This window comes from Calliphora vicina, chromosome X (genome assembly GCF_958450345.1).
Source record: "Calliphora vicina chromosome X, idCalVici1.1, whole genome shotgun sequence".
NCBI classification, from domain to species: domain Eukaryota; kingdom Metazoa; phylum Arthropoda; class Insecta; order Diptera; family Calliphoridae; genus Calliphora; species Calliphora vicina.
In genome coordinates this window covers 6,223,413-6,236,780 of record NC_088785.1, presented here as the reverse complement: position 1 = coordinate 6,236,780, position 13,368 = coordinate 6,223,413, and the positions used below count along the sequence as shown (strand labels likewise).

Here is a 13,368-nt window from a genome sequence, read left to right as displayed (position 1 = left end):
AAACTAATTATTAATGTTGATGTAATGTACATAGAAATATGAAGGTGTGTAAACATAAATAACACTGTGCGAAAAGAAATACCCGGTAAGTGTTACTATTTTTGTGGGATGTGTTGTCAAGTAACAAATACAGCCCAATCATGAATAAAAAATCCGCGGGAATTCTTTCCCTTTTCCCATTTTTTCTATTCAAATTCAGTGTTAAAATTGGGAAAACTCCCGCGGAATTTTTATTCATGATTGGTCTGATAATCTTTTTTCGAATTTTACGTAAATTTATGCACTTATAAGCCAGTAACTTACTTGAACACAAATCGATTTTCGAAAGATATATATGATATTGAAATAACCATGTGAACTCTGTATTTACTTGTCCAGGAAACTTTATTATTTAATTTTTTATAAAATAAAAAAGTGGCTTATAACTGCATAAATGTACATAATTGTTTACCCTAACTCAAGGTTTTGGAAGTGTTTGACAAAAAAAAATCTTGTTGTACTCGAAAACACATATCAGAAAATTAGTTTCACTTCCCAGTTATTTCAACTTTATTCTATTTATTCTTTTGTATTACTGTTTAATTAATGAGTGGAAAGTATCAGTGATGTGGAGTAGTAACAAGTAGTAGATAATTTTGTACATTCAAACATATATAATATACATATATACATATTTATAGACATAAGATCAAGAATTACTATATATTTATGTACATTAGGGTGGCAGCCGTTTCTGGGTATTTGAATTTTGAAGTGTGTATTCGTAGACTGCAATCGTAGGTCTTTATACAGTAAATATTTAGCTGCAATCGGAGATCTTTATACAGTAAATATTTAGAAGCAATCGTAGGTTTGTATACAGTCAATATGGAAATAAATCTGTAATTTCTAAACGTATAGCTCGATTCTAATGAATGTTGTATGGCTACATAAGAGGTATAGTAGAGTTTAAGTTTGTAAATAGCATAGGGACATAAAGTCCCTATGCTGAAATATGTAAAATTGAAAACTGTGTTAACTGTTTTTTAGCCGATGTGAAAGATCATACTTTACATGAAATCTAATAGTTGAGGTCTTCAAAAAACCTTTTGACACCTTTATATAAACTTTTAGAGTTTAAAGATTGAAATATTTTAATTTGGAAACAGCATAGCAAATCCGTTTAGAAATTTTTACCTTCCTTTTTAAGTTCCACCTTTGTGTGACCTTTTAACCAAAGCTTACCTTGCTCTAAATTGGTTAAAATTCTCAGTACTTAATTGTTAAAATATTTCTAGGAGTATTCCTCAAGAAAAATATTTATTATAACTACAATGCAGACTGCCAGTCTAATGTACATAAATATCCTGTGTTATCTTTTCGCTGACAACTACCTGATCTTCATGTAACTGCTGCTGGGATAACTCTTCGGATTTGTTAAGATCAGTTGCTTCGACAATCTTCTCATTGTCTTCTTTTTTGATTTCTTCTTCTTCCACTTCCTCTTCTTCTTCTTCCGATACTTCTTCTTCGAGTTCGATACTTTCTTCTTTCTTTACTTCTGAAACTACTTTCATAGGGACAGCTGCTTCAGTTTGTTGCATTTTGACATCTTCGGTTGTTGGAGTCGGTGGTGTTGTAATAATTGTGGTAGTTGCCGTTGGGGTTTCCTTTGTTACACTAGTCGTGGTTACAACGGTTTTAGTGCCGGCTGGTGTTACTTTTTCCACAGTTACCACGGTAGTAGTTTTGGTCTGACCGCCATCCGTAGAATCAATTACCTCCTCTTTAATTGTTTGATTGACCCCATCTTCAGCTTCATCGCAATCTTCTACCACAACCTCTTCAACAATTTCCTCGACTTCTTCTTCATCTGTGGAACTCGATTCTTCAACTGCCTTCTTCTCCGCTACAGTCATCTCAACTACTTCGCTCTTCTTATCTTCTTCAGCATGTTCCTTAATGGTAATTGTAACATCAGCTGCCACCGACTGTTGGTCAGTCTTAGTATTTTCTGCACATACAGATTTGTCAGCAACACTGTTAGACTGTGTAAATTCAGGAACACGAAATTTTGGAATAGGATTGATTGATTGATTGGTTGATGATTTGATTGTAAGTGTCAGGTAAACAAAGGGTATGATGTGTTTAGTGTTGTAGTCACGTAATAACAAATGGAATGCAACAATGAAGAAAAAAATATATTATGTTAAACACATATTATTTTACAATATACAATATATTTTACAAGCTTACAACAACGCCTTTAAGCTGCATTAGTTTAAGTTTTAATTAAAGCCAAATTATTATATGCTGTATTATTAATAGCCCAGCTATAAATATGCGACCCCATAACGAGTATTTATTCCGGATCCTTATATATAGCGGATACGATTAAGCGACGTCCGTCTGTCAGTGTGCCCCAACCAAATACGTGTAAAAAATTTAATTTTTTAGCTTAAAATTTTTTTTATTAAATATTAAATTTCATATTTACATTTATAACGACAACGTTATCTATTTTGAATTATCGAGTTATTAAATGTAAAGAAAAAATTTATTCGTTTTTGAAAATTTCATAATGCATGACTATTTACTCCTACTTAAGATTAATTAAAGCTCTGATATGAGCATCTGTCATCTTCCCATCTGCCAAGAAAAAAGTAAATCAGCCCAATTATGAATAATTTTCTCATTTTTTCCTTTTCAAATTCAATTTGAAAAAACTCCCGTCTTATTTAAAAAACAAATAAGAGAGCTATATTCGGCTGTGCGGAATCTTATATACCCTTCACCAAATTACTATACTTAAAAATATTTTTTTTAATATTTTTATTTAAACAAAATTAATTTTTTTTTTAAAATTTATTTTTTCAAATTGTTTTTTAATTTTTTGAAAAAGGTTTTTTCCATTTTTTTTTCAATTTAAAAAAAAAAAATTTTCAAAAAAGTATTATAACAAATAATAATTGTTTGATGAAAAAAAAAATTTCCCGATTTCACCCATTGTATGTCCAACTTACTATAGCCTTATATACATCGTTGCAATGGACTTTAAATATCTATCATTAGATATCCATATTGTCTATATTAATGACCTAGTTATCCAGATACATATATATACAAAAATATGCCAAAAATCGAGGTTTTCCCGGTTTTTTCCTAATATCTTAGCCATTTATGGGCCGATTTTAAATATCAACCGAGGCGGAAGAATTCTCGATATATTCATGTATGTAAGTTATTTGGGGGCGTCGGAAAGTTGATTTCAACATACAGACGGACATGGATATATCGACTTCTCTAAACACACAGTTACTAAAGCATACGTACGATCGAATTTTTGCGTCTTTTTTTAAAAATCTATATATTTAAAAATACAAAGCCTAATTTATTCATTCACTCACTCACTCACTCATTCACTGACTCATCACTCATGAGTGAATGAATAAGTCAGGCCTTGTATTTATATATACATATAAATAGAGATTTTTTAAAAAAGGCCCAAAAAGTCGATCGTACGTATACTTTAGTAACTGTGAGTATATACTCTGTGGCGTCGCAAATGAAAAATGTAGAAATTACAAACGGAATGACAAACTTATATATACCCTTGCCACTCATGGCGAAGGGTATAAAAATAACATTAGATCCAGAGATACCAAAAACTTAAATTGTGATTTATATTTTTGTGATAAAAATAAAAGTTATAAAATGATTTCTATTTAAATGGTTTATTTTATTCGTTTTCGTTGTTTTTTAATGGTTTGGTGTGAGATAAACAATTCATTTGTTCTTGTTCTTAATAACTGTTACTTTCTCTTTTATTTGCATACAATAACATATTATTAGTAATTTTTAACAAATTATGGAAATAATATGATAAGTATGAAGTAATGAAGTCTGAGTAACAGAAATGAGAATTTTTTTTTAAATTGTTATTAATCTTTTGATAAATTTTATATATTTAAGCGTTTATTTGCATCAAATGACCTCTGACCGCTGACCTCTACGAAAAAAATAAATTATAAATCACTCATCCAGATTATTTGTGTTTGTTTCTTTTCTGTTTCTCTCAACCCCAAACCTAAAATGTTCTCCAATAAATCACTCTCTCAGTGATATATCACAAACAATTATTTTTAAATGGCTGCGAATGAGAATTTACCATTGAAATGAAAGTGAACCCGTTATTTTCGGTCTCTGATTAGAATTTTTAACAAGAAAAGTTTAAAATTAATCAATTTTTGCAATTGGGGTCAAAATTAATTTCCCCTGGATATAAAATGGTTAATTTGAAACTATTTAGCTTCCAATATAACCAATAAAATAATTTTTTTCAAAAGTTTTATCAAAATCCTGTAATAAATATTTCATTGTATTTTAAAAAATAATCCCAAATATTCTAACATTTTACTTTTGACTTCGGTGTTGTTAAATTATTTCTTAAATTTAAGGCCTTTTTTAAGTTTTTATTTTACCTAATTTTTGGCTTTTATTCTCGTACATTGTAAAGAGACACTTTTCATTTTTAGAATTGGTTAAAAAATTTTTTTTTTTAAAAAAAAAATCGATGTCAATAAAATTTTCAGTATACATATATATTTATTTATTTTTTGACAAAAATAACGTTTTTCAAAAAAAAAATTTTAAAGTTCAAATCCCAGATTCGTCTAAATTGTGTGAGCTTTTGACCATATCCTCGTAAGTAATTCTTAAATCGGTGTAGAGCTAAACAATTTTTGAATAAAATGTGAGACAAACACGAAAGCTTTGTTTATTTTCTTTGCAGATAATTTGAATACTACTTAGGCGCAATTTACATTAAGACTTTTCAGACTTTTTAAATTAAACATCTTATTTGATTGTGGAAAATAAATTGGACAATTTTTTAAATTGTTTTTTAAAATTAAATTCAAAATGTGTGATGGAATAATTGAAGAAATGTTTGATTTAACTTAAAAAAATTCTCTTTTATATATATAAAAATGAAATGGTCCATGTATGTAATGTCATCACGTGAGAACGGCTGGAACGATTTGGCTGATTTTTTTTTATTCGATTCGAAATTTTCCGGAGATGGTTTGTAAAGAAAAAAAATTCAAAAATTTCGGGTAAAACTCGGAATTTATTTTTTTGAGTCCAGTCAACACTAATAAAAAAGCTCCCTAAAGTATGCTGTACAAATTTAGATATTTTATTTGCAAATAAAAAAGAACAGGCGTATGTGGGTTGGAGAAACTTGAAGCACTAACATTAGTAAATACTATCGGGCGAAGCCGGGGCGGTCAACTAGTTTAATATAAATGATGTTTTCACTTCAACAAACGAAAAATTATAAAACATAAGAAGAATACGAATGAGTGCAAAGGGGAATGTCAAAAAGAAACATGAAAAACCGAAATTATGTTGGTTTTCTTACCCCCCATTCTGCTCTACCCCGCGCACCACCAATCATCGACAAACATGAAAATAGACGTCTGGGCAAACATGAAAAAAAATCATCATGTAAATTGCGTGTTAGACCCATACCACCATTGGTAAACAAATTTATTTAGCCAATAAATAAATAAATATGTAAATAAAAAAATACTAACTAACTAACTACTGAAAATACGATATTACAACTTTTAATAAACGTTATCCGATTTTATTAAAATGTTCAGCATTTAGTATTTAGATGATGGAGAACCGACCTTGGGAACTCCAAAAATCGAAAAAGTCAAATATATGTAAGTACCACACTAATGTATATGACTTAGGGAACAAAATCAGGTGATGACCCCTACTCATGCAAAGCATTGTGTTGGAACTAGGAAAATAGGTTATGGGTGGGAGGATAGAGGGAGTAGTGTTTGTGGACATTAGATTTCAATTTTTCTATATTGAAAGTGATAGGAAAGACTTAAGGAGGAAGATTATTCCACATACGGACAGTACGGCTAAAGAACGAATTTTCTCTGTAATGTGTTGTGCGATCCACTGTCCAGTCGACAACGAATTGGTGAGCCCTTGCCGAAGAACGTGTGTTGCGTAAAAAACTACGGGTTTCGGGAACAAGTTCCCTAATTTCTGCAGAGCACATACCATTGTAGTAACAGTAGAACAGTGAAACACAACCCACATTGCGACGATGTTCCAGTGAGTCAATAGAGCTGGATACCCTACTGTCACCGATAAGCACCTTCGCCCTCTCCTGTACGCGGTCGAGTAACTCCAAAATAGACTTCGAAGCACCGGCCCACACATGAGAGTTGTATTCCATTTTAGGTCGGATATAAGTGGTGTAAATAGTAAGGAGATCAGATGGAGTGAAGTAATTCTTACACCGTTTAAGGAATCCAAGGCACTTGAATGCTTCTTTCGACACTCGAAAAATGTGTTTTGTCCAGCGGACATCGCACTGAATACTCATGCCTAGAACATCAAGAGCTTCTGATTCCTTAATATTTACACCACCCATGAAAACAGATGGAGCAACATGATCTGTTGTGCGTTTGTGTGTTAACATACAACATTGAGTCTTGCGTGCGTTGAACCCCATGTTTTGCCTCATTGCCCCAATCTCCGACAGTCTTGGTCTATAATTGAATGCATATGAATGGCAAATGTTGCTGTCATCTGCAAAAGAGTAGATAGGATTGGAAGTTTGACGTAGAAGGTCGTTTATAAAGATAAGAAATAGAGTAGGAGAAAGAACGGAGCCTTGCGGTACCCCTGAATTGATCTTGAACTCGTTTGATGAGATTCCATCTATAACAACTCGTATAGTGCGATCTCTGAGAAAACTCGATATAAATCGAGAGAAGCTATTACCGACACCAAAAGCAATAAGTTTTGCTAAAAGCTCACCATGCCATACTCTATCAAACGCTTTAGAAATATCCAGAGCCACCACTTTACTTTCGCCAAAACGGTGTATGGAACGACACCATTTTTCCGATAGGAAGGCTAGAAGGTCTCCCGTAGAGCGTCCTCTACGAAATCCATACTGCCGGTCGATGAGTAAATTGTTGGACTCTAAATATTTCACAAGATGGTAGTTAACCATACTCTCCATGACTTTGGAAAGTGCAGAACAAATTGCTATTGGGCGATAATTTTCAGGGTTATTAGCCTCTCCCTTTTTAGGAATTGGCGTTACATTAGCAACCTTCCAACATACTGGAAATTTCTTTTAACGAATGACCAAAAGCTTTTACTGCCCCGGGGAGCAGTAAGAACTTTGGTACGGAGGCGCTGCTCGTGTAGAGATTTTTCACGCCTCAGCACTTTGGCACACGAAGATCTCGCCTTTTTGCGTTGCAAATCAGTTTCTGCATTTTTGTTATAACGCCAGATTCAGAATGCTTCCTCTCTAGATCTGATTGCAATTTTGCACTTCTGATTAAACCAGGATTTTTCCATAGTTTTAATCGAAATTTTTTTTGATGGAATGAATGTTTTCATGCCCCATCATAATTGTGTCATTCCGTCTGTCTGTCTGTTGAAATCAATTTTCTGAAGACCCCAGATATCTTCGGGATCCAAATTTTCAATAATTCTGTCAGACATGCTGTCGAGAACTTTCCTATTTAAAATCATTAAAATCGGTCCACAAATGACTGAGATATGAGGAAAAAACCAGGACAACCTCGATTTTTGAACTATTTTTGACATATATATATAGGTACAGTTTAACCTACAATGGGTCAAAATCGGAAAAAATATTTTTTAACCCGAATTTTTATTTACCAAAAAAAAATTAAAAAACAAAATTTTTTTTTTAAATTTAAAAAAAAAATTTAAATAACAATTCAAAAAATTTTGTAATAGCCCTCATTTGTCTCCCCGGAATACTGTTTGAGCAGTCAGAAATATGTTGATTATGCGGCAATCCTGATAATATTTTTCATAAATTAGTTCTAAGTACTCTGAAATTATACTGTAAGGTATGGTGAAAATCGGGCAACATTTGTCCCTAGTCCCCATAGAAGGTCCTCTTCTGAAAATGACGTGAGCATTCATAATTGTCTTATAATAACACTGTGCTGGAATTTGAAACTTTTTTTTCTGTCTTCCTGGCGGGCTAACCTAATTCGAGTATGAATCCAGTGGTGCTAAACGTAACTCAAAAACGGTTTAGCTTACTGAAAAAACCGAAATTCTGCAATAGTCGTTTTAGAAATATAAAGCATTATATATTAGCAGCGCTTAAGTTTTTTGTTTGGCTATGGTTAAATAAAATACATAATATACAATATATATACATGAGTCAAGTGAACCAACTTTTGATATCGTTGTCTTCCGATCGGGATGAATTTGCACGAAGGTTAGTCCTATTGCATAGTAATTCAGACACAATTTTTCAACAAGATCGGTGAATAACTAATCGACCAATCGGAAGATATCGATGTCAAAAGTTGGTTCACTTGACATGAAATCCCCCATATAGTAAATGCGTGTTTAGTAGAGCTTATATATGTATATGTACATTAGGTTGCTTGTTTTGGAGTTAGGGGATGGTGGAACTTCGAGACGTCCGAGAAGGATTATTGTTAAACTCGATACAATAGTTTAACTCTGAAAAGTTCAGTAAAATCGGATAATGTGAACAAGTGCCTAGCAACCCTAAAGTTATTATTGAATAAATTGTATTAAATTATTATTCTGTTACAACTTCACATTATAACAAATTATTGTTATTAAATATGAATATAAAAACAATTCAAGAAATATATTATGAAAAATCCATGTAACAATTCTACTCGTTTTGTGAATTTTTTGAATGCAAGTCTCTAATTTAAAATGTTTAAAAGTTTGGTTAAACCTTTTATTAGAAATATATAGAGAATTAAATTTTTTTTTTTTGTAAATCCATCATAAAATTTCGTAAAGTTCATATTTCAAACATTTCAATCTAAGTGTAATTAAGCGTTTAAAAAATGAGTCGTATTTGACTAAAATTAAATTAACGAATATTAATAAATTATTTAGTTTTATGAAAAATCGGAAATATTTAAACAATTTTCATTTGACCCCGAAAACCATGACAGTTTATGACCTAATTATTTCTTTAATTTCATTGAATAAGATACACTGTGCTAGTTCAAAAAACTGTCAAGAGGGCACCCGGTTGGTTAAACTAATTCGGGTACGCGAATTCGTGGTTCGAACCGTTTTTTTTAGGTTAGCTCGTATTTTCGATATATACCGTTATTTTTAAAATGGAGGAGGTTGCACAACTTATATAAAAACGGTTCAGCTTATTGAATAAAATGAAAAAACGAAATTCCGCAATAAAATTACCTTTAAGAAATGCTTAATACGTTTTTAATCTTCGCAGTCGTTTTAAAAATATAATTTTTTTTGGAAAACAAAAAATTATTTTTTAGCAAAATTTCGAAATTTTTGTTTTTTAAAACGGCATTTTTTGTAATCGTATAGAAAATAAAGTTCCAAACCAAAAAAGCTCTAAATGATTAAAATCTGTCCACAATTTTTGATTTTATAAACAAAAGATGAAGCAAATATCCCCTAATAACATTTTAACATTTGTTCCCATATTTTTACAAAAAGTCTTCCATAAATTTTTTAATTCTTAAAAATTGTATACATTTTTGAAAAGAAGACACAATTTCCTAAACGTTGATCTATATATATAAAAGAGTAACGTTACTGAATGACTGATTCATTATCCCACAGCCCAAACGGCTGAAGCTAGAATCATGAAATTTTAACTGTGTGTTCCTCCCTCCCCAAAACGATCCACTAGGAAGGGATTTTTGGAAAATCGAACGTTTAGGGGGTAAATTCGGTAACCTTATATCTGCAAAACTAATAAAGATACAAAAAAACTTAAAATTGCATGTTACTCCAATTAAAAAATAAGCTGACAGGTGTTTCGTACTTTTTCGAAATTCGAACATTTTAGGGGAGAAAATGGGTAAAAACTGTATTTTGGTACTTTTTTAGCACCCTATGTGTCTTTCAAACCAATAAACATAGAAACAAAATTTAAATCGTATTCTTTACTTATCAATAAATAAAAATATAAGTTTGGTACTTTTTGGAAATTTGAACTCTTAAGGGATAAAAATTGTGTTTATTTTTGGTACTTTTTCATAAAATATGTTTTTCTATAATTTGACATAGGCATACGAATATTTATTTTGAGCTCCCTCAACGATACAGAAATTTATTTGAATAAAATTTTACCACCGCAATGGGGATAAAAAACGTACCAAAAGGGATAAAAACGGGAAAATACATTTTATTTGAAATTATTAAGCCAATTTGGATAATTTTTTTAACATTGGTTCCTGGATTCATACAAAACTTAACTAACAGGTTGTTATTTGGAATTCGAGTGCCAAGGTTTATATTGGGCCAAATCCGGGTAAACAGTACTTTTTTTAAAACATATTTTTTCTTGGGCACATTAACACAGATTTTAATCGTTTGAAACATGTATGTAGTATAAACTTATCGACATTAAAGTTAGCTGATATGTATCTGAGTGAAGTTAGTGTTAGGAATAGGGTATTTTAGGTACCAAAATCTGAGAACTGAACTATAAGTACTTTTTTATTCTTCTAATAGTACTTTTTGAATTTTCTAAAACAATGGACTTAGAAATATGAAATTAAGCATAGTGAGTGAGAATTCTATGGGGAGACATTTTGGTACTTTTCATTATTCGAATGGTACTTTTTGTAATTTCTTCACCAATGAACCTAGAAACATGAAATAAAGCTTACATGGGCCCGAGTGGGTGGTAATCCACAGGTGGTACTTTGGTACTTTTCTATATTCTATTGGTACTTTTTCTATATTCTAATGGTACTTTTTGAATTTTCAATAATATTGGACCTAGAAATATGAAATTAAGCATATGGTCCTAAGTGAAAATTCAAGCGGATACTTCATGGTACTTTTTCTTTATTCTCATGGGTACTTTTTTGAATTTTCTATAATAATGGACCTATAAACATAAAATTAAGCATATATCGAGCCCTTAGCGCCAAATTATTGTAAGCGACATTTCTAATTTTTTTTTTTATTGCAGAAATTAAAATTTTATGGACCGACTGATGTTTTAGTGTTCTCAGAATATCAAAATTGTTAATAACTTCAAAAATACAGGGGTACGATTTTATCGTAAATCAATGTTTATATTTTACAGTAAACAAATTTTATCGTAAGCGACACACAGTGGTATAGAAAAAAAAGAGGGAAATAAATCTGTAACTTATATATGGTTAGATTGGTTTGAATGAAATTTCACATGCGCAAAGAAGAAGTGTTGTCGAGTTAAGGGCCTTCAAAGTAGGACACCTCGGGTATGTTACATTTTTAAAACGATATTATTTCTTGGTTTGAGTTCCGATTTCAAAAAAATTCCACATATAGAATCTTCTCATCGAGCACTACAAAAATCTCGTTATCAATTATCTCTTATAGCTTAGGAGATATTCGCATTTGAAAATTAAATTTTCAACATTTTTACCCTCCCTACTCCAGTTTCTTGATAACAGCGTATCCAAATATTTCCCGATTTCCTCCAAAAATAATGACTAAGTCCAAAGTTATATGCATTTGAATTTAAAAAATTTTAAAAAGGTGATTTTTCGCTAATTTTTTGCGAAAAAATAACTTTTTTTCTTTTTAAGTTATCGCAAAAAATTTCTAAAAGGATGTATAAGGAATTTCTACTTTCTGAAAGCTAAGTTTTCATAAAATATTTTAAAGGAAAACAAATTTCAAAATTGTTGTTACCGAGGGGACCAGGTCCTTTCAAAAACACCTATTTTTTATGTAAAATAAAATTTTAGGGCAAAAATTCTCAAATCTCATATTCGATATCAAAATATGGTAACCGATTTTAGATTGCTCAATATGTTTCTAATTACTTTGTAAAGGGTCCCGATATCCCCGACCCTATTATGGATATTATAGCCAAAAAACTAAAAATTCCCACACTTTTCTAGGAATTGCGGGATTGCTGATAACAAATTTCAAAATTCGTTTTTATTTTTCCATTTTAAATAGAAAAATCTATATAACTGTGAAATTTCATTGAAAACTATTTATAAATAAAAACTTAATTTCAATTCGAAAAAATTGTATCTATGCAAAAATTGAATAAAAAAATTTTTTTGTCGTATTTTTAATTGTCAAAAGTTATAAATATTTTTGAAAAATAGACAAATAGCTTGAACGAAATTATATTATATCGCATCATAACATTTTTAATTCTATGTATAAATTTAAAAAAAATAAAAAAAAACCTTCTCCTGTAAAATTTGTGTTTTGTCGCTTACGATAATTTGGCGCTAAGGGCTCGATATGGTTCTATGAGAGTGAGAATTCTAGGGGTATACTTTTTGGTACTTTTTCTTTATTCGAATGGTACTTTTTGTAATTTCTTCACCAATGAACCTAAAAACATGAAATAAAGGTTATATGGGACCGAGTGTGTGAGAATCCACAGGTGGATGCTTTTTGGTACTTTTTCTATATTCTAATGGTACTTTTTGAATTTTCTATAATATTGGTCCTAAGTAAGTGAAAATTCAAGCGGATACTTCATGGTACTTTTTCTTTATTATAATGGTACTTTTTGAATTTTATATGACAATGGACTTAGAAACATGAAATTAAGCATATATGGTCCTAAGTGAGTGATAATTCTAGGTGGAGACTTTTTGGTACTTTTTCTTTATTCGAATGGTACCTTTTGATACTTTTTCTTTGTTCGAATGGTACTTTTTGTAATTTCTTCAACAATGAACCTAGAAACATGAAATAAAGGTTATATGGACCCGAATGAGTGGGGCATTTTGGTACATTTTCTATATTCTTATGGTACTTTTTTGAATTTTCTATAACAATGAACTTAGAAACATGAAATTAAGCGTATATGTAAGTGAGTGAGAATTCTAGGGGTATACTTTTTGGTACTTTTTCTTTATTCGAATGGTACTTTTTGTAAATTCTTCACCAATGAAGCTAAAGACATGAAATTAAGTTTATATGGACCTAGAAATATGAAATTAGGCGTAGAAATGGTCCTAAGTGAGTGAACATTCAAGGTCATACTTCATGGTACTTTTTCTTTATTCTCATGGGAACTTTTTGAATTTTCTATAATAATGGACCTAGAGTTTCCAAAAAACCGAAGAATTTCAAAACCGAGGTTTCGGTTTTAAAAAATTGAAAACCTATCTGTTTCGGTTTTGTGATAATTTATTAAATATTAAGTGTTTAGAAACAAAATTGTCCACTAGTCAAATTTATGGATTCAAAATCAATAACAAACAGAAAATTTACAGACTGCATTGCCGACTATTGCAGCCACTTCAAGTGTAATTACACATATTGTGTGTAATTTTAACATGGATGTGTAGC

The 13,368-nt window shown here is 30.8% G+C and overlaps 1 protein-coding gene across 9 annotated transcripts in view; it reads right to left on the bottom strand.

Moving 5' to 3' along the window:
- Positions 1-13,368, bottom strand: part of LOC135962751 (interaptin) — an 84,526-nt gene that overhangs the window by 63,957 nt on the left and 7,201 nt on the right. For 7 of the 9 annotated variants that reach the window (XM_065514607.1, XM_065514609.1, XM_065514611.1 and 4 more), the window contains exon 3: positions 1,374-2,027. The exons of the other annotated variants lie outside the window; for them this stretch is intronic. In XM_065514607.1, the coding sequence (XP_065370679.1) occupies positions 1,374-2,027 (654 nt within the window). The remainder of the gene's footprint in view (positions 1-1,373; positions 2,028-13,368) is intronic. 9 annotated transcript variants of the gene reach the window in all.